This window comes from Oncorhynchus tshawytscha, linkage group LG03 (genome assembly GCF_018296145.1).
Source record: "Oncorhynchus tshawytscha isolate Ot180627B linkage group LG03, Otsh_v2.0, whole genome shotgun sequence".
Lineage (NCBI taxonomy): Eukaryota > Metazoa > Chordata > Actinopteri > Salmoniformes > Salmonidae > Oncorhynchus > Oncorhynchus tshawytscha.
This window is the reverse complement of record NC_056431.1, coordinates 16870305-16893070: the sequence shown is the minus strand read 5'-3', so window position 1 is coordinate 16893070 and position 22766 is coordinate 16870305. Positions and strand designations below refer to the sequence as shown.

At 42.9% G+C, this 22766-nt stretch overlaps 1 protein-coding gene across 8 annotated transcripts in view; it reads right to left on the bottom strand.

Moving 5' to 3' along the window:
• LOC112228813 (tropomyosin alpha-3 chain) overlaps window positions 1–22766 on the bottom strand; it is a 25710-nt gene extending 2944 nt beyond the window's left edge. Inside the window, exons 1-10 of one of the 8 annotated variants that reach the window (XM_024394488.2) lie at window positions 22499–22766; window positions 21148–21273; window positions 10975–11108; window positions 10331–10448; window positions 10088–10158; window positions 8576–8651; window positions 6507–6569; window positions 6325–6394; window positions 6080–6158; window positions 4608–4977 (exon numbers count right to left, since the gene is read on the bottom strand). In XM_024394488.2, the coding sequence (XP_024250256.1) occupies window positions 4974–4977; window positions 6080–6158; window positions 6325–6394; window positions 6507–6569; window positions 8576–8651; window positions 10088–10158; window positions 10331–10448; window positions 10975–11108; window positions 21148–21273; window positions 22499–22612 (855 nt within the window). In that variant the 5' untranslated portion in view covers window positions 22613–22766 and the 3' untranslated portion in view covers window positions 4608–4973. Of the gene's footprint in view, window positions 1–4607; window positions 4978–6075; window positions 6159–6324; window positions 6395–6506; window positions 6570–8575; window positions 8652–9344; window positions 9421–10087; window positions 10159–10330; window positions 10449–10974; window positions 11109–16354; window positions 17125–21147; window positions 21274–22498 lie in introns of those variants that run through there. The other 7 variants (XM_024394529.2, XM_024394520.2, XM_024394497.2 and 4 more) reach the window with 7 other exon arrangements.

Below are 22766 nucleotides of genomic sequence, written 5' to 3'. Positions count from 1 at the left end.
ACTCTCTCAGTACTGAATATTTTACGACAGATATTAGATACGTCCACAGTTTCTCTGGCAGGCTATTCCAAAGGCTGGGGGCATAATAACTAGAGGCCGTCTCTCCATGCCTCTTGGTCCTAGGCTTTGGTATAATTAAAAAAGGCCAGTGCCAGAGGACCTGAGGGACCTACTGGGTACATAACTTTAAAGCATGTCTGACATGCATTGGGGTGCACAATCACAGATTGATTTACAAACAATAGAATCTTAAAAATGTATTCCAAAACTCACAGGCAGCCAGTGCAAAGACCTTAAAACCGGGGTAATGTGTGCTCTCCATCTGGTCTTGGTCAGTACCCGTGCTGCAGTATTCTGTATGTTTTGCAGTTGACCAATGGCTTTCTTGGGTAGACCAGACAGGAAAGCAATACAGTAGTCAGACTTGTCAACTTAAGGTAGTGAAGTAAGACAACCACGTCAGTAAAAACATTCCTCAAAGCAGCCATCAGGTCCGTGCTAGTAAGGAAACAAGTCCAAGTGCTAGAGTAAGAAAGTAACAGTAGTGGGGTTTTATTCTGCTTGCTATGAACACGTTTTGTACTGCCTGCATGGGACAGCAAGTGTTATATTTATATGACTTTAATTCACAGCATATTGGTTGATATACTAGTATGGCTATCGTCGCCAGGTTTCTCAACACGTAGCGTTATTTGGTATTCATCACAACCTTTGGCTAGTAAATTACCGACCTGTTGGCTAAACTTTTTTTATTAAACTGGAAAGAGACCCTCCATGAAATCTTGGCTGGCTTGAACAAGAACAATATTTTTAAAGGCATACTAGCAAAGTTAACTAGTAATGTATTCACTCAGCCAGCTTCTGCTTAAATTTGTAGCCAGCGTAATTAATTATTTATTTAATATATTATTTATTTAATATATTATATATATATTTTTTTTTTAAATTGCAGTAGCACACAGTCATGGTGCACTAGATGGAAACAATGACTACATGCATACATACCAGTCAAAAGTTGACACATCTACTCATTCAAGGGTTTCTCTTTATTTTTCTATTTTCACATTGTAGAATAGTTAAGACATCAAAACTATGAAATAACACATGGAATCATGTAGTAACCAAAGATTCTTCAAAGTAGCCACCCTTTCCCTTGATCACTGCCAAGAGTGTGCAAAGCTCTCTCAACCAGTTTCATGAGGTAGTCACCTGGAATGAGTTTCAATTAACAGGTTAGCCTTGTTAAAAGAATTTGTGGTATACAGAAGATAGCCCCATTTTGTAAAATACCACATTCATATTACGGCAAGAACAGCTCAAGCTTTAAGACACAGCTCTTATTTTAAGACGGGAAGGTCAGTCAATGCGCAAAATTAAGAACTTTTCAAGTTGAAGTGCAGTCGCAAAAACCATCAAGCCCTATGATGAAACTGACTCATGAGGACCATCACAGGAAAGGAAGACAGAGTTACCTCTGCTGCAGAGGAGAAGTTCATTAGAGTTAACAGGCACAAATTGCAGCCCAAAAATTCTTCAGAGTTCAAGCAACAGACACATCTCAACATCAACTGTTCAGAGGAGACGGCGTGGAACAAGCCTTCATGGTCAAATTGCTGCAAAGAAACCACTACTAAAAGGACACCAATAAGACTTGCTTGGGCCAACAAAAAAACAAGCAATGGACATTTGACAGGTGGAAATCTGTCCTTTGGTCTGATGAGTCCAAATGTTATTTTTGGTTCCAACCGCCATGTCTTTGTTAGACGTAGAGTAGCTGAACAGATCTGCACATATGTGGTTTCCACCGTGAAACATGGAGGTGGTGAGATCATGTGGGGGTGCTTTGCTAGTAACAGTCAGTGATTTAGAATTCAAGGCACAATTAACCAGCACAGCTACCACATTCTGCAGTGATGCGCAGACAGGACAAATGACCCAACACACCTCCAGGCTGTTGAAGGGCTATTTGACCAAGGAGACTGATGGGAGTGCTGCGTCAGATGACCTGGCCTCCACAATCAACCGACCTAAATCCAATTCAGATGGTTTGGGATGAGTTGGACAGCAGAGTGGAGGAAAAGCAGCCAACAAGTGTTTAGCATGTGTGGGAAGTCCTTCAAGACAGTTGGAAAATCATTCCAGGTGAAGCTGGTTGAGAGAATGCAAAGAGTTCGCAAAGCTGTCAAGGCAACGGGTGGCTACTTTGAGGAATCTCAAATATATATTTTCAAACACTTTTTGGTTACTACATGATTCCATGTGTGTTATTTCATAGTTTGTCTTCACTATTACTCTACAATGTAGAAAATAGTACAAATAAAGAAAATCATGGAATGAGTAGGTGTCCAAACTTTTGACTGGTACTGTATATGTACGTACAAAGCCATCAATCACTTGACAACATTGATTTCTATGTGAAGACTCAAGAGTGCATCGAAGTCAAATGAAGTCGGTTAAGATGGCATCTCATTGAGACATAGCACGCGCAATTTGTGCTAGTCCAGGAAGAGAGGCTAGCTCAGTGCTGCCCTCCTCATCGAGTAACTCAAGTTGAAGGCCGACCGGGGTACTGTAGGCTGCCATTAGAACTAACTTATGTTGTTGTGAGCAATTAAAAGAAATTCAAGGAAATGTAGGTAACCTGCCTTGTGGGGGAAATTTGATACAACTTTATTTTAGTTGTGGGTCTTGTGATTTCTTTATGAAATGGCTGAATGATATTGATATGCCAAGACTTTATGGCAATGTTAGTAATGCTTATTCTGTCAATCTGCGATTTCTATATACACTTTTCGGACTTTTAAAATTGAAAGGCTAAACCTATTGATTCTTGAAGAATATAACTTATGAATGCCTCATGATCTTACTATAGCTGGTGTACCTCATCATAACCCAAAATATAAGCTTGTTTTACTCCATTGTTTACAAACAATGTAATTGTAAATAGCCACTGTAAAGCCCCAAAACATGGTTAAAACTATGATTTTTATATCATGGCCGGTCAGTCCTGACGTCCATCGCTCGTTCTTAGGATTTTGAAAGTGGTTGCATTTCTCCAACCTCATCCCTTTATTTTATTACCCCTTTTTCGTGGTATCCAAGTGGTAAGTTAGCCTTGTCTCATCGCTGCAACTCCCGTACGGACTCGGGAGAGGCGAAGGTCGTGAGCCCTCCAAAACACAAGCCAGCCGCACTGCTTCTTAACACAATACCCGCTTAACCCGGAAGCCAGTCGCACCAATATGTCAGAGGAAACGCCGTACACCTGGCGAGCGTTCATGCGCCCATCCCGCCACTGGAGTCGCTAGAGCGAGATGGGACAAGGACATCCCGGCCGGCCAAACCCTCCCCTAACCCGGACGATGCTGGGCCAATTGCACGCCGCCCCATGGGTCTCCCGGTCGCTGCGACAGAGCCTGGACTCGAACCAGGATCTCTAGCCTTAGACCACTGTGCCACTCGGGAGGCCCAGCCTCATGCCTTGACCAAAACAGTGGTTGGGTGACTAATTGTTGGAACTGCAGATGTTAAGAACTTTAAAAAAAAAATCTTTGGTCTTCATTTCAAAACCAAACTGTTGCAAAAATCTCAGCAATAACTTTATACAAAATGGTACCATTGAATATTGTGATTGGCTATAATTATGCTATGGTAATATTATCCCACCCCTAATGCATTTATGCCAAGATAGCAAACATAAGACTGTAATAAAAAGTTGTGTATTTAGTTATGGGTGTGTAATGAATTCTGTTGATTTAAGTCAATAATTACCAAGTTAATATCTTGCATTATGACAGTCATTGCTCATTCGATTCATTTTGTGCAACTACAGGCATGTCATTTTGATGTCATTGAATAGTCAATTTTAGGCATCTTGTCAAACTACTTACTGTAGCTAGCTCAGTTAGCTGTACAATGACAATGCTGTGTGTACTGACAGTGTTTGGAATACCAACGCTGACTGAGCTTGTCACTATTTCAGGCTTTTCTGCTTCAGTAACAAGGAAGAGTCAATTTATCTACATATAATAAACATTCCTGACACCAGGTCACATTAAAAATACAATAATTGCACAACTTCAATAATTAGTGCCCTGACCAGGTTAATGTGCTTCCAGCATATCTTTTAGGTTATTTTACAAATGAAAAAAATGCTATATTTGCAAGTTTCTATACTTAGTTCTCTGACAATGTAATAATTCACCTGAAAATCTGTTTTGAGCTTTCCTCTTTTGGGTCACTTCATAAGACTCAGAAGGGTGAACATGAGAGAAAGGTAAGGGTGTGTTCCACCTGTAATCTAGGATTACACAAACCTGGTCCGCAACACTGGATCGTCTTTGAGTGATCACCAGGACATATTTCCAAAATGTATGTGTGTCTGAGGATGTTATGCCTTTGGTGCCAATTCAAGAAGTGCAGCAAAATCTAGCCTAACATTCACTGTTGCATCAGACAACACTGACCCACTGTTGCATCAGACAACAGTGACCCACCTTTGGTGATGCATATCCATGCCAAAATGCATAGTGGAGCGAAACCAATGAAACCCAGACAGTGTGGACAGCCAAAAACCAGTGAACATAAAGAGCACAGACAACAGCAGAGGCATTCTTTTTCCCCCCTCTTCATTAGGTACAGAGAGACAGTCACAAATACAGAGTGTGTGAACATGAGTTTGTCAGAGACTGAGCAGTGCAGTACAGATCGGAAAGGAGTTCAGACAGATGGACAATAAAAAGACAGTAACACAGAAACTCAGCCAGCGTGCTGGCCGCAACTGGGCCAATGACGAAGGGAGATGAGAAAACAGTCCAAAGAGAACGGAAGAGACAGGCACTGGTGACTACGAGGAGGGGTTGGTTCTTTCTCTCTAGAAAGGAAAAGGTGGGGGGAGCACGCAACCGTTGTGGCAGTTCAGGCAGACCGAATTCAGAGTGTACTGGGTTTTCCAGAAATCTAACGAGTCCAATTTATCTGAAATAGAGACGGAGCAATGGAAATTTAACACGTCAAATAATACTGACACACAATGGTTATTGTTGTCATGGGGGAGTAAACTCACAGCAAGCCTGTAATCCATGAGACTCCAAAACACACCATGCATGACCGGAGTTTAAGGGCAACTCCACCAATTTTTCAGCCTCGTTTTCATCATCTCCAGCACAACACCAGTGTCAACATGTGAAAACAGCGCATTTAAGTTGTTCAAAATGTTAGTTCTACCCGATGATATCAAAAGTTAAGTGATTGTCCAATGAGATGTATGGTGACGTGGAAAGCAAGAAAATACTCTCCTGTGGGCTAGAAACTCACTGGTGTGTTTTACTTTTATTAATCCTGTGATGAGAAGCATCATTTGTTTTAGGACCTTAACCACAGATCAGAGAATTGTGCCATTTTCACATATTTCGACACTGGTTTGGTGCTGGAGATGAATAAGGTTAAAGTGGCGGAATTGCCCTTTAAGTGTATTACAGTAGAAGACTGGGATACTCAAACTTGTAATGAATTAGACTGAAATAAATTGCCAAACTAAACAAGCAGATAACACACACAAGCTGCAAATCAATAGTTCCAAATGGAATCCCTGACCTAGACTAGAGTCTGAAAGGCATCGATTTCCATACAAATATCATGTCGACGGTTCCATGTGATAGTGTGCGAGCTATAGCTACATCGTCTCAGTGTTTGTGTCTTGTGACAGCTCACATCCGTTACTTTGCAGAAGTGAGTGATACGAGAAAGAGGAAAGCTCAAGGTCTCTGGAGACGTACTTGTAGCTACCATATGCTTGTATCCATCTACAATGTGTCTATCCCTAGAGTCAGAATATAAATGGTATGTGTGCATGGAAGTGTGTACATGGTAGACTATGCCTCAATATATTGTTTAGTGCGATACATTTTCCAGCACAAACAGCCAAACGCTACCAGAGCACATTCCACTACAATAGTTCCCTAGCAACTCAACTTGAACCATCCTCTTATGACAGTCTGCATACTGTTACTGAATCATACTGTTATTAACACACTCCAGTTCAACGCACACCACAACAGGCATCTAAATGAGTATTTACATGGAGGTCATGTCATTGAGGGCATGGTCCAACTCCTCACTAATGGCTTTGTACTTCAATTTCTGTGCATAGAGCTCATCTGTGGGAGCACAGAGGGGGAGATGAGAAAGGGATGAGGAGAGATATACGGCAAGAAGGATGAGAGAAAGACAAAGCCAGAGAGAGGGCACAGGAGGGAGAGTACAGTTTATAACACCTCATAACAGTACTGTGAATTACAACAATGTGGAGAGTGAGAGTCCTACCTTCCAGGTCATCAATGGTCTTTTCCAGTTTGGCCACTGATCTCTCAGCAAACTCAGCACGGGTTTCAGCCTATGGGTAAGTAACAAGTTTATTAAACCCCCCACCACAGCAATACAGGCACCTACCACAGCATCAGTCATCCATTCAGAGCTTCATGATAGACGTTTCCGGGGAATCTCACCTCTTTGAGTTTGTCGGTCAGGATCTTGATCTCCTCCTCATACTTGTCCTCTTTCTGGGAGTACTGTAGGGGACAAAGGAAGAGAAAAGCTAATCAGAGAACCACATGTTTGGGACACTAGGGAGTCCTCGGGCTTATTCAGGACAGCACAACATCAGCGCGTTCGCATAGAACAGCCATGATTCTTCTGTCATGTAGTAGTAACATGGCTGGACATCTGCGACTAATTAGGAACAGATACTGACCTGCAAAGAAACCCCCTGGGAAGGGGGTTGGCCTACAATTAGGAGAAACAGATTCTTATTCCTCATTCCTTTTGAGTACTCAGCCTGCTCATAAGCTTTTGACTGTGGCTGCTGTACTATGAGGATTTGAGTTGAAACAGGTTGCCAGTGGCAACTACCACCACAGACAGAAGGGATAACCCAGACAAGTCGCGGGGCTATCCGTTTAGAATGTTCACCACCAAATATGGTAGCGAGAGGAAGTCCAGTCAAGGTTAGTGAGAGGATGGAACTAGGTGACGCTGGGCCGACATTTGTACCCAAAACTAGAATCTGTTATGGACACAGTGCACAACGTTTTAGAGACCCGACGCTTTGCTAAAGTTAAAAACTTGTATTGTTGGGAGTGCAAGGTCAAATTGAGTTTGTGCACACGCGCACTTCAGAGGGAGCATTCCCTAATGGAAATATGCTACAATGCACCAATAGGATCTCACAAGTTCATGTTGGCCCACCTCCTTGCTTGTTCTGCCCACTATGCTTAATTTGCTCCCACTAAACGACACAGATAAACTCTTTGGTTAGTTATAAATATATTTTCTACCACCTTTGTGCGGACCGAGTGGGAAGGCATGGGCTCATCAAGCTGTGAAGCTTTTGAGAGAAGGTGTGTAGACTGAGTGTGACTCAACATGCCTGAGGAGTTAGAGATGGACCGTTTTTTCTATCTGTGCAGCTTTCAATGCAGCTAGAGTTTGGGTGGGAGAAAACAAAGAATGGAAACAAAAACAGGCTTCTCTCATCAGATGACATCATTGACAGACACTTGTTTGGCAATGGGAGTTTGCTGAAAAGGCCTCTTTCTCTGAGCTACAGAGCACTGGTGTTGTGCAGTACAGTGTCATCACCCTGGGGGGTAGGCCAGATGTGAGTTTGCATTCTTGCAGCTGCAAAGTCAGGGTGTGGCCTCTTATCCAGAAGACCTTAAGGATTACACCACAGCAGACAACCACCATGCAGACTCCCTCCCTGCCCTGAAACACCTTAGTTAGAACCAGTCCTGGGCCCCTTCAGATGGGAGAAAGAAATGGATGTTCAGGTTTGAAGAGTCCCCGGTGAGCTGGTTTTGATGCCTGCTCATATGTACTTCCTCGTTCCACTTTAATGGCAACAGGAGAGAACATCTGTGTGTCTGGATTTTCCTCCGGGTTGGCGAGCCTTCTAGAGCTGTTAGAGTACTTGTCTACATTCCAGGCAATCTAAAGTCTGACTTTGTTGTTGACTGGGAATTTGTGATGCTGGCAGTTAAAAAATTGTTTTTTTAAAAAGGTTGGTTCATTCAAACAGAGATCAGCTTATGGTGCAGATGCATGCGGTTACGGGAGCAGGAACCAAACCGGTTCTGGGGGATGTCTGAAACAACCGACTTGCTGAGGCTGTGGGCATGACACAATGCCAGACACCATTACAAGACAAACAGGTCTGCCTCTACTTTGATGAATTAAGTTGATTACACATGGCATTATAGACTAAAGACAAGCATTCTATAGCATATACCAGTACACATGCTTATTAAAACATTAGAGAATACTTATCCCTTCTCAAAGGAAACCAAACATTTCAAATTCAGGTTATGCACAACATCCAGGGTTATGGTCATCATATTATAGTTAAAGACATTCACCAGCAACACTCATTTTCCATTCCCCTCATTTCAGTTCAATAAGGCTTTGGAGGGTTTTAGGTGGTCAATGGACCTGTAGTTGTCTCCAGGACTGGCCTGGGTGCAGTTACGTTCAGTTCCAAACAACATGCAGGGGTTTTCCCTCCCTCCCTCCCTCCTACCTTCTCAGCTTGGGCTTCCAGGGACTTTAAGTTATTGCTGACATTTTTCAGCTCCTCCTCCAACTCGGCGCATTTGCTGCAGTATTTCGTTTTTTTTGCGGTTCATTTGGGGTTTTAACAGGGTGTAGGAATAGGGGGATGAGGAAGAGGGTGGGTAGGAGAGGGCGTGAGGACAAAGGTCAATGGATAAGGTGGGGGGGTAAAGAAAAGATGTGACAATGAACAGGGGAATTAGAGGGTGGGGGTAGAGAGACAGATTTACAAAGAGAAAAACAAGGAGAGAAAGGCATGAACTTTAACCTCGGAGGAATGGGACCCAGAGCATGGCCATTCTGCTACAAACTAAATAATATCCCAACAATACAAAGCATAGACTTATCATACAAATCCCTGATAAACCAAGGGAAAATGTTTGTGGTCAAATACTCTTAGTAAACTTGGAATATGGACCGCCTGTAGGTCTCGATAAAGCTGGATAAATTCATGCGGATGATATGCAGAGAGTTTGAGAAGTGAAAATGAACACACGAGAAGGGGAAAGGATCGCGGAGGCAGCAGCTATACAATTACAGCGGTCAGTCATGCAGCCAGATGAACGCAGGAATTTATGTTAGCGAGGGTAGGAGGACTGAAAATCCCTGTGAGCATTCCTGGTTCTCACAAACCAGGTTCAGAGGGTCGTGGTTATGGACGTCTGTAATCAGACCCGTCGAGGGTCCCCATAAGGCACCATTCTGTCCTGTAGTTGGTAAGAACAGGGAGAAAGTACCTTGTCCTCAGAGGCCTGCAGGCTCTTCAGTGATTGGTCGAAACCCCTCAGCTGCTCCTCCAACCTCCGGGCGTTGCTGTTAGTGAGTGTGGGGGGGGGGGTCACATGACGCAGAAGCGCATGCAGAAAGAGCGAAAGAATGAGAGAAAATGGACAGAAAAATATAGAGGGAAAGAGAAGATGGTAACCGACAAAGGGACATGTCGGTATGGTAAACCCACGACACATGCACGCACACACACCGGGAGAGGACAGATTGGATATCGTCATGGTACTGTTAAGGCATTCCCACTTTTATGCTAATGATAATGTGCTAGTCCAGTGTAGTGCTAACAGACATTTGAATACATATTTCAGCTATACTACAGGTAATTACAAAAGTAACAGTATCGTTCTGTTGCATAGTGAATGCAGCAGATAAACATAAGCACCGCCAGTTCATCGTTAGGTAACAAATCTTCAAAACATGTAAAAGTAACATAAAAGTGGATGTGCAGTTCCTACTAAAGTAGCTAGAGTGAATGCGTCATGCAGTCAGGCAAAGCCGTGTTGGGGCCAGTTAAGTAACGCCATGCAAACATATGGCTGAAACCCACTGTGGCTTTAAACTTACTTCTGCAGTGTAAGAGTGAGGGAACTGGTGGGTGTGTGTTCTGCTACAAGCTTAAGCAGATGCAGTGTATGACTGTAGGTGAGAGGTACACTGATATATAGAAAATCATCAATGTGAGATAGCGACTCACCCCTCGGCCAGCTCCGCCCTCTCCTCTGTACGCTCCAGATCACCCTCAATGATCACCAGCTTACGAGCCACCTGTAGGGGTAGAGAGGAGGCAGAGAGCAAAGGAAGTAAAACATTTGAAAAGAGCAAGAGAATGAGAGAACAAAAGTGGTGATGCATGGTCCAAGACTTCTTCAGAAGCCACATCAGAGCCTTGTCCTAGATGTGTGACGTGTGTGTTTGGGGGGGGGTCTGATGAGCTTACCTCCTCATACTTGCGGTCAGCCTCCTCAGCAATGTGCTTGGCCTCCTTCAGCTGGATCTCCTGCATCTCCATCTTCTCCTCATCCTTGGAGGCCCTGTTCTCAATCACCTTCATACCCCTGAGAGAAAGGGAGGTAGAGAGAGAGAAAGACAGGCATGAGTGTCAAAAAAGTGTTTAGGCCTTAATAACCACATGACAGTGTATTGCAGGCCTTAGCTTTCTAAACAGGAAATTCTGTAGGAAAGAAACCATAAGCTGATTATATATATAATCTCTGTATAGTCTGGTGGCAAACTCTACAGCTGCTCTTCTCTGCTGATATGTGGTGTCAGGACCTTATAATGCAGGCCAGATCGGAGGGGCACTGATACAAGGAGGTCAGGGGGCAGTGTGTGTGTGTGTGAGAGAGAGAGTCCTAGCCTATACACACAAACCTGTTCATTACCCACAGGGTACACCCTCAAATAGGCTACTTCCAGCTCACATCCACCAATGACCTTCTCCCACATCCCATCTGCTTTAAAACCCTGACAGGAAGTCAAAAGTCTCCCGCTTAGAGAAACAGGAAGTGGCATCAGAGGAAGTGAGTTGACCCGGTGAGGACTGAACACCGCCCCACCTTCACCCATTCAAAAAACACACACCTCTCGCTCTCATCTGCAGCTTTCTCTGCTTCCTCCAGTTTCTGCAGAGCGGTGGCCAGTCTCTCCTGGGCCCTGTCCAACTCCTCCTCAACCAGCTGGATACGCCTGTTCAGAGAGGCCACCTCAGCCTCAGCCTGGATGGGGACAGAAGTTATTGAGAAGTAATGTACACCATAAGCACACCACCTCAACCTTTGATATAGAGAAGGATTACAGAGTGAAGTAGCCTACAATCCCACAACACGGGTAGAGTGAGAGTTACTATGACATAACAACCAGCAGTTATACTCACACACACAGGCCTGTTAAAGGACACACCTCTCCCTCAGCCTGTATGCATGGGTGAGAGAAAAGCAGCACTCTCCACTGAACTGGAACAGAGCTGGGAAAGTGGGAGTGTGCTCTCAGAGTCTTTGTAATGGACACCAACCCATCACATTTCATCACCATAAGAGTTGGATACACTAATGCACACAGCAAATCTCTCCAATTGATGTGGCCACACCACCCTAGATGACTGTGCTGCCTACCCTGGGTATGGAAAAGCAAGGAAGAGAGAGAATGCACTGAGACGGATGAGGGGAAGGTTAAAGCACTTAGTGAATAAATGTTTTAGTGCCTTGTAGAGAGTAGCCTGGCTGTTCTCTCTCCATGCCTTGGAGCAGAGGAGTAATGCAGTGTCAGAGAAAGCGGAAGACAAAGAGCAGTGAGAGAAGGATATGAGGCGTATTAAGCCTTAGATAGCCACAACCAGATGAGCAGATCAGAAGATGGACCAGAAGGAGGCCAACACTGACACAGCTCAGTATATACTGCAAAGCACATTGAGGATTAGGACTGTCTTACTTGTAATACCTCCATGGTCAGTTGCTGCATTGTATGCTGCTGCCACTATGTTTTCAAATACTGCCCAGGAGACACTAGCATGATGGCCATATTGAGACACATAGAACACCAAACTAAAAACAGAAGGGGTGCATAAGCAATGACAGCACCTTTCAGATGTAGATGTATACAGCAACACTTGATTAACTACCCCTACTACACACAAACACAACCTGCTGTGGCTGCATGAAAGAACGACTTCGGAGCACAGACAAACCCCGGTTGCCATAGCACTGGCATGCAAGTGTTTGACAGCCTTTACGAAGAATGGCCCTCTCACCAACGTAGGCCAGCGCCAGAGAGATATGCAAATCAGCACCCCCTCAACAGCCCTGGCCCCTCCGGATCCCTCGCACCCTTGAAATATTCCTCGGCCACTAAATGAAAAGAGTGCTATTAGTTATCTACTTCCTGTCTGACCAAGCACATTCTGGAGGTGGTATTTTGCAGCCATGGTGGTGGATGTATGAATTAATATTAGGTCGACCGATTATGATTTTTCAACGCCGATACCGATTATTGGAGGACCAAAAAAGCTGATCCCGATATAGATTTGTAATAATGACAATTACAACAATCCTGAATGAATAATGAACACTTATTTTAAGTTGATACATAAAATCAATTTAGTCTCAAATAAATAATGAAACATGTTCAATTTGCTTTAAATAATGTAAAAGCAGTGTTGGAGAAGTAAAAGTGCAATATGTGCCATGTAAAAAAGCTTGGTGGTTCCTTTTAAGCTGAGTCTTCAATATTCCCAGTTAAGAAGTTTTAGGTTGCAGTCATAGGACTATTTCTTTCCACACCGTTTGTATTTCATAGACCTTTGACTATTGGATGTTCTTATAGGCACTTTAGCATTGCCAGCCTAATCTCAGGAGTTGATAGGCTTGAAGTCATAAACAGCACTGTGCTTCAAGCATTGCTAAGAGCTGCTGGCAAACGCAGGAAAGTGCTGTTTGAATGAATGCTTACGAGCCTGCTGCTGCCTACCACCAGTCAGACTGCTCTATCAAATCATATACTTAATTATAATAAACACAGAAATACAAGCCGTAGGTCATTAATATGGTCAAATCCAGAAACTATCATCTTGAAAACAAAACGTTTATTCTTCCAGTGAAATATGGAGCCGTTCCGTATATTATCGAACGGGTGGCAACCCTAAGTCTAAATATTGCTGTTACATTGCACAACCTTTAATTAATGTTATGTCATAATTATGTAAAGTTTGCAACGAGCCAGGCGGCCCAAACTGCTGCATATACCCCGACTCTGCTTGCACTGAACGCAAGAGAAGTGACATTTTCCTTAGTTAATATTGGCTGCTGACATTAATTTATTTTGATTACATATGCAGGTTTAAAAAAATAGACTTGTGTATTGATTTTAAGAAAGGCATTGATGTAGTTGGTTAGGTACATTTGTGCAACGATTGTGCTTTTTTTGCGACTGATTTTGTTAAATCACCCGTTTGGTGAAGTAGGCTGTGATTCGATAAATTAATGAATTATATGCAATGCAGAACAAGCTAGTTAACCTAGTAATATCATCAACCATGTGTAGTTAACTAGGGACTATGAAGATTTTTTATAAGATAAGTTTAATGCTAGCTAGCAACTTACCTTGGATCCTTGCAGCCACAAGGTCCTTTTTATGCCAAAACTCACATAACAGCTGATCAGCCTGCCACACAGTCTCCTTGTGGATTGCAATGTAATCGGCATCCAAAAAGGCTGATTTCAGGTTAACATAACAATCGGTCCTAATTAAATCGACCTCTAATTAATAAACTATTCCAGACTATTGGAATTGAGGAGCATGTGTATGCATCTTCAAATTCCTCTATGGAGAGCACTGTAGCGCAGAAACACTTCAGCTCTAGACTTGAGAATGAGGCGTCTAGTTAGCTTGGTGGTGTTTAGTGTTTGTACACACCTTATGACCAAGATGCAACATGATCTGAGTCTTCAGAGGAGCTTATGTAATAGAGTAGTGGCATTTCTGAATACTGTAGACTTCCAGAAGGCTGAGTCAGACAGGTGGAATGATACAACTCCTTCAGACTAGGCCTGATTTATTCTGTGGGAAAAGGGCCAAACATTCATTGTCAGGTTGTCATCCACTTAGGTAACACACACAATTTTAGTTGTCATTTCCTCTGACAAAAAAAGCCCCATCACAATCAGTTGGCAACCACACTTCCTGTGCACAATAGTAGAATGACTCCACGGGAGCCTTGCGTTCTGTCTCACCCGCTTCCAAAGCAGGCCTCTGTGCTAGAGTATAACTGTTGACCAAGAGACCCTCAATTTAAAAACTGACTGTCCACTGTGTAGGCTATTTATTGCAGTCAAATGCTATGGAATGGCCATATATATCCAATTATTGTGTTGCATTTGTTTTGCTCCAAATAACAGTAGCACTTGTGTACCTCCTTGAAAAAGACGCTGAGCGCATATGTGACAGCATTCATGTCTTATAAGAGTTTTATCATGAGATGAAAGGAGAAAACCATACGGCTTTGTATCATCTGCGTTTGACCAAGTTACCCTCGAATTTAACCACAGAATTACAACTGGGGCCTGAGCCAAAGTAGTGCGCCATAAAACCGCAATAAATGTTGCACTGTGTGGCAACCCAGGCGCTTACATCACTAGCTACTAGTGAGCTTAGAGGAATTTGGCAAGTTGTTGAGGGCCAAGCATTTGAAATTCTAGTGAGTGGGGAAATGCAGGGACAACTGAAATACAAACTATTCAAAGCATTTGACCAACTTTCATCTTGGAATTAGCATTGCACAAATAAAACACCAAATCAATGAAAGACGCAAAGACCTTTGGGTACAATTATTCTTAAGATAATTGGAAATGCAGGACACCCATAGAGATGGATCGAGGACCCATCTTTGTATCTGTGCCATTATAGTGTCTGCAACAGCATGGGCTGCGCCATAGACGGGTTGGTTGTTTACCAACAAAAATGCACAACTATGGGACAAAACAGACTGGGTTGGCTTAGATTGTTGACAACATGTAAGCTATATTTGGTCTCCAATGATTTTTGAAAACAAATACATGTGCACAATGAGAACTTGTCTCAAATACATCGTTATAGATTTTTGGTTAGCTAGCTAATTTCAGACATATTAGCACTGACATGAACACCTCAAAACAAGACATGGTATCAAGAACATGAAACAAGCCACTTACGATTCCCCACATGGCAGTTTGTCATTCTTGTCAGCAATTTGGCCATCCAGAACAACAAGCCAACTTCTGCCCCAACGAGGTGCACGTTGTTCGTAAAGTGGTCAGCTAAGTTGTTCGAGCATCAGGCCAGTAACTGAAAGGTTGCAGGATCGAATCCCTGAGCTGAAGAGGTACAAGTCTGCAGTTCTGCCCCTGAACAAGGCAGTTAACCACTGTTCCCCGATATGCCATAATTGTAAATAAGAATTTGTTCTTAACTGACTTGTCTAGATAAATAAAGGTTCAATATGTTTAAAAGTTTTTTAATTTTTTTACATGTATTCTCTTGAAACCATATGTAACAGTATAGCTTCTGTCCCTCTCCTCGCCCCTACCTGGACTCGATTCCACATCCGTTACACTCAACACCTTTTGACCTCCTTTTTCGCAGCAACCAGTGGTCCAGGTCACGGCACCAATGTAACAGTATAGCTTCTGTCCCTCTCCTCACCCTTAACTGGGCTCAAACCAGGGAACCTCTGCACACATCGACAACAGCCACCCTCGAAGCATCGTTACCCATCGCTCCACAAAAGCCAAGTCCCTTGCAGAGCAAGGGGAACAACGACAAGGTATCTGAGCGAGTAACGTCACCGATTGAAACTCTATTAGCGCGCACCCCACTAACTAGCTAGCCATTTCACATTGGTTACACATATCCATTTTAAAAAGTAGTCACTTTTCTTCTTGTGTTTAAAAACAATTGGAAAGCCAATATTGGTGGTTTACCGCCACCTGTAGTGCTGGAGTCCTGAACCAAATAGTGTCTCAGTCATTTATTGTGGCCTCTTGATGGCTGTTATATCTTCAATCCATTTACAAACCATCACACCCAATTTGAATACAATGTGCTGATCATTGGTTGATTGCTCCCAATCCATAGTAATCCCCACCCAATTGACTACTTTAAAATGACAATGGCCATGCTAAAACTGGTTATATCCATGATGTCTTCTCTCTGAGGACGCCCAACTCCAGGTAGCTGGGTGTCTGATTTAGCACGAATTTGTCAAACCTTTTTCAGCTCCAATGAGGCTATTGGACTGAGCCAGCGGAAGAAACCGACAATAGGTGCTAACCGTAGCCATCCAGCCAACTGACTAGGGTAGGGGGTTCAGTTCAAACTGTACTGGAAAGTTGCCATAGCGTAAAAAAAATCAATGCATCTAAGACCTGTAACTTGCACCTGGATAAGTCAAGGCCTAACGTTGGCAGATGCCGGAATGTTATTGCAACGTTACCTGTTCCCTTGACCGCTTCTCCTCTTCAACCTGTCTTTGCAAAGTCTCAGCTCTTTCCTCGGCTTCATCCGCCTGTTGCTGCAAAACTTTAATTTTTCGCTTCACTGCCTCGATGCTATTGGCCATTTTCTTCAGTCGACTTAATTTGTTAGCTAACTTACAAAGATTGAAAACGCGTTTCTAATAACTAGCTCGTGCAGGATGCTAACGTTAGTCGTTCCAGTTGGATTGGTTGCAAGCTGGCAAACGTCGTTCCCGATGCGATGTTTTCCCGAACAGACAAACCAACGCCCCGCCAACGAGTCCAAACTGGAAATTAGAACAGAGCTTCGTTTCTTTCAATCTAACGTTACTCAACACTGTTGTCAGCTTAGTCTAAATTAATTCTTACCGGCAGACAAATGTAATGTGCATAACAACGTCAAGTAGTTCGATTGATAACTATGCCGAATGAATCATAGACTAGCCTAAAATTGTAAATCAAAGTTTTCACCTCGATGTGTCAATGGACACAGTGAGACAGCGTCGTTAGCTAGCTAGCGGCTAAAGTAAATGCTATAGGTTCGAAAGGCAGTTCCAACAAGATGAATACAAGTAGGATTTTCCTTTTAAGCAAAATGTATGGGTGATGGTTCCAGTTGTCTATTGAAGATGAATAAACAAATTTCTAAGAATTTGGAGGAAAGTTGTGCAAAACAAGACGGTTACTCTCTCCCTCCACTGCTCAGTTGCCTTGTTCTCTTCCTTATTTCAGCAGACAGCACGCTTCCGGTCTACTCCACCCTGTCAAAGGGGAACTGACGCCTTATATATTCCCGCCACCTGGATAATTTAGACTTTTAACCAAATGATAATTAATTAAAGTTCTCCAACGCAAAGACAATGAAACAGTAAACACAAATTGTCATATTTAGAGCTAGCTAGTAACTCAACCTGGTCTCAGAACATTTCGTATAATTATGTACGTAAATCAGAGACACTCCATTTAATATCAAATGTTAAATTCCATATGGTATGTATCAATTTATGGATGTCTGTCACCCATTTCGCATGATATGTTATGAATTACAATTTGTATTATATGTTACGAATTAGCAACATGTAAAATATGTTACGAATTTGCAAAACATACAATATGTTGTGAATTTTCAGAAAGTACAATATTGTAATGAAACAGCAAGGAGCAGGTCTCAAACCCTTGACCTTCGAGCCTGAGGTCCGGCACGCTATTGACTGTGCTGCATGCTCTAAAGGATGTCGTGCAGCAGAGTCGATATCCGCGCTTATAAACCCAGGGTCGTTACACTACTCCCTCCTTTCAAAGAGCGCATCCTCGCGCTTGCTTGCGACTCTACGTCTTACAGGAACGCGCTCACCGGCCAAGCACACGCACGGTCGTAGATGCAAGGTCCGACCACTTCTGACACCAGTGTAATGAAACTGGCAGGGAGCAGGTCTCAAATCCTCGACCTTCGAGTCCGAGGTCCGGCGTGCTATCGACTGTGCCGCAAAAGCATGCTCGTGCGGCAGAGTCGATTTCCTCGCTTATAAACCCAGGGTCGTTACACTATGTTATGAATTTGCAAAACATATGATATGTTACAAAGTCTAGCTAGGTGGCTAATGTTAGGTAGCTGGCTAACGTTAGCTAGGCTACTGGTTAGGGTTAAGTTTAGGAGTTAGTTTAAAGGGTAAAGGGTAGGGGAAGGATGATCTAAAGGTGTTAAGGTTAGGGGAAGGGTTAGCTAAAAGGGGTAAGGTTAGGGGAAGAGTTAGCTAACATGCTAAGTAGTTTCAAAGTAGTTCAAAAGTAGTAAGTAGTTGAAAAGTTGCTAATTATCTAAAATTATAAAGTTGTCTGTTATTTGATCTCACAACCACCTTAATTTCGTTTTTGCCTTAAGCAACCATCTGTCTTATGTAAACAGACCAAATGTAACATATCATACTAATTGTCTTGGATTTACTTTAGTATGTTACGTCTAGTCTATGAGACCAGGCTATAACCACACACGGCATAGACATCAATTCAACATCTATCTATTACTCGTTGGTTGAACGTACTTTCATTGAAATGACATGGAAATAACGTTGATTCGACCAATGTGGCCAGTGGGTCATACGGTTCATCTGAAGCAATATATTTACTCTTCAGGATTTACTTTTGTCACCATAGGTCTAGGTCCTGTCTGCAGTGTATTGTCATGGCCCAACTCTTCCAGGCACTTTTGGCTGGCTGCCCTCAGCTCACAGGGCCATCTGTCCAAGCCGCATATGCCAGCTGGCCAGACCATTATCTGGACTGGAAGGCAGTGAGTGGTTTTATTTAGCATAAAGAAGATGCATACTGCCGTGTAATGCTCTGGCTAATTGTGAAATGTGTTGGCTTGAGACCCCTGCTTTTAGCCCATGCTCCGGTGACACATCTTAAAGGATATAAATGTTGTACGTTATGGTTTTAGTGTATGTAAAGATTCATTCCCTGGTATTCAATAGATGTGAGATGGCTTAAATTGAGTATTACTACTCTTTTCGCCCCATATATCCAGAAATGTGCACCATGGTCCATGGGTGATGTTCATTGACATGAACAAATGTGAAGATGTATGTGGACTTGAGAATGGCACGAGATATTCCCATGATTACACATACTAGCCAGTATTTGGCTGAACCAGTACCTGGGTTTGAGGAGATTATATCTCCTCTCGCCCAGGATCCTTAAATTCAAATTCCCATTAACAAGCGTTTCAAACGTTATAATGTCAAAATACAACTAGTTGGAGAGCAACTATCGTCATTTCTGCCGTTACGCACGGTATGTGCTTCTGAAAAAGGTCTGAATAAAAAGTATCTATTGTTTTTTTACCAAGTTCGCGTGTGCCAAATCCATTTTCGGCACCTGCAATAAAATCACTCATTGCTGCCACGCGCAGGTCGGCTGATCCAGCAGCGCCACTGTATCCCAATATATATTTATTTATTTATTTGTTATTTTAAACTTTTTTGGAAGTACATACCGTGCGCAACGGCAGTAATGACGATAGTTGCTCTGCAAAACTCCATATTTTGGTGAGTACTGAACATATTTTGACATTATAAAGTTTGCGGAGCTGGTTAATGTGACTTTGAATTAAAGGATCCTAGGCGTCAGAGGACATCTTGTCATATTCATCATCTCATCAAGCCCAGGTACTGGTTCAGTTTTTTTGGCTACATATGAATCACAAGTGGCGTTGCATTTTATTTTAAATGTAAGTTATGATTTAAATCAATGAAATAGTCAAATGATAATTGGATACTGGATGAGTTCTTCTGATCTGCCTTTGTAACTCTAAGCGGACAGTGCAATGTTAAAAAGACTGCAGTTGATCTCTTCCCTGTTTCTTATGTATCTTGTCATTTAATGAAGGGTCAGGAAACACTAGCAGCTCCATTAGAAGAGTAAGTAATGTGTGCCACCCACACATCTCCCAATACAATGTTCCAGGAAAGATTATCTCAACAAAGAGCAAGCCAATCGTTTAAAACGTGTCCCTAATCCTAAATAAAGGAGCAGTGGACACCCCACAACTCCACAGTGGATTACAGCAGTCTGGGAGTGTCAATGACATTTGAAACCGAGTAGTTTGAAGGTGTAACGTTATTAATCGTTCCCACTACACTCTCCCTAGTCACCAGGAACACAATGATGACAGGAGTAATAACAGCAGTGACATGGCGACACTATTAGCACTAATCCCCCATTGGGTGCAGAGCAGAAGGGAAGGGGGTCTTGTAGCCAGCTGGCTATGCAGAGTGACACCCTGTCTAAATCAATTTCACCCCCTCTTGGATGCCGAGAGGCTTTGCACTGAAATGCCACTGCAGGGGGTGGTGCTTGCCGGTTGGTGGGGGAGGAGGGGGAGCAGTATATATTTTATGGCTGACCCTGGATGGCCATTTTGCTTTGTGTTGTGTGGTTACAGAATGCCACAATTCAGGGTTTGTAATAGCCCCCACAGTTCGTGTAGATCTCTCCACCTGGCTGTGAATGTCTCCTGCCTCACTTATGTCTTGTTGTGACTCTGTCCCTCGAAACGAACTAAAGATTGAAGGGATATTCTGTCCTGGCAACTGAGACCACAAGTCATGACATTATGCCATTAGATTGTATGAGATGCCACACGAGCCAGGGCATAGATGTTGTGTTATCTTTATCCTCACTGAGGATTCTGGTTCCTCTCAAGGTCTCTTAATGCTTTTGAGCTGGTTTGGCTGTTATCAAGAGAGTTGCTGACTGTAACGTGTGCTGCTGGCAACAATTTAATTAAGCTTTTTTGCCGATGTTTACTGACACCGGCCACATTGAACAGGTGTTGGGCGTTCGTAAATTCATCAGTTATTTTGAGGGAATTTACGATCGCACCCCATGACAGTGTCTGTGTGGACATGGCCTTTACACACACCCGGCCCCCCACCCCCTTTCCTCCGCCCCCACCATTCTGACCTCTCCTGTTTTAAACCCCATGGTATTTTGGCATGGGAGAGCCTTCTCAGGGCTTTGCCATAAGAAGGCAAGCTATTAGTATGGCAGGTGGACGTGCTATATCAGGGGAGGGCTTCCCTGACAAAACCATTTCATCATTATCAAGGGACAGATAGGAAGAGAGGGATCTAAATAAGGTAGAGAAAGGGTGTGGGCCTGACCTGTGTGTGTGGAAACTAATATGATGGGAAGAGAGGCCTTGTTTGTATGTGTAGGTGTGAGAGGGCAGTTTGTGTGGTGTGCTGTTTGGTGTGCCAACGGAACTTACATCTGCAGCTTTCTTGTCTGCAACCTCCAGCTTCTCCTGGGCATCCTTCAAGGCCTCAGAATATTTGTCCAGCTCATCCTCAGTCCCCTTCAGCTTCTTCTGCATCTGGATCAACGCATCGTCATGCTGACGGAGGGAAAGAACAACAGACAGGGAGGAGTGGGAAAGAGAGAGACAAACAGGCAGAATGAGAGTAGATGGAGAGAGAGTGAGGAGAGGACAATAGAGCGAGGGAGAGATACCATATGAGAGGATGGTTAAAGGGAAGAAACTCAGACAATCCAAGATGTGTAAAGATCAAGCTATAGAGTGGAAAGAAACACACACAGTAAGATGTGAGAAATAGAGGTCAACATCTCAAGGTTTCCGAAAACATATTTCTGTAGTACATTCATTGAAGTCATTGGAGAGATTAGAGCAAATAATCATGTTATATGGCACATATTTCCAGCTTTGGTTCATTACTTAGTGAATAAAACTATTTTTGAATGTTATGTATAATGATTGGTCACCTTTGATGAGCAATTGATCCCAAACATCCACAAGTATGAGTAGCCGAATGACTGTGTTGAGGGGTTACAGTGTCAATGCATTGTGGGTATTAATATCCACAGGCTCTCAGCCTTCGTCCCTGAACTGCTGTGTATAACTATTGCTTGTACTTGTCGTTGTTCCCAACCCTACTATTGGATTCCAACTTGGGGACAGGAGGACAGCTGTCACTGTCAAGAAGAATACCCACACGCAAGGTCTTAATATAGTTTTATGGAGCGCTCTGGAACACGATGATCACTTTAGGATCCGGATATAATGTCTTCATTTGTCTTTTCCTGTGACTATCTTCCAATTAAGTTTAGGCCTTTATAAAGGCTCCTGGCTGTCAAACTTGGATTTGTAATTTTGATATTTGTTTCTACTTTTCGGTAGAAATACCAAAATCATTTGTTTACATCCTTCAAACAACTCAAACTTAAACTCCCTGAATGTTGTTATCATTGAGTAAAAACAAAAAACATACTCATAGTTAATAAATATGGTATATGCCATATTTTATGTTATTTATTGCTAATAACATTTAGTGTGAGCATAGGTTGCTTGCCTTCTCTAGGTAATGATTATTCAATTCAGCATTAACAGACCAATTTTGAATTTGAGCTCTATTGTAAGGCCTCAAGATTAACCTTCAGTTGACCTCCCCTAACCAAGGTATGGTTAGCATCTTAGCAATTGTTGGCCTACTTATGTTAGCAAAGTTAATCAACTGTGTGTGAGTTAGCATCACCTAATTAATTACTAACTAGAATTATACAGAGAATACTAGGCTAGGCTAAGCTAGGCTAGGTGTCCCCACCTGCTTGCTCTTATCCTCAGCTGCCTTTTTGTCAATCTCGGACTGGTCAGACGCTTCCAGAGCAGTCTCCTTATCCATCTTCAGCATCAGCATCTTCTTCTTGATGGCCTCCATATTGCCGGTGTTTGGGTAGGCTCACGAGGCAAAGAAATTAACTTGGATGTCTTTCTGGAGAAGGGTTCAAGGAGGATGAGTTGGAGCCCAGAAGGAGATAGGGAGAGAGATGGACGGACAGAGAAAGGGGTGAAAAGAGAGAGGCCAAACTCAG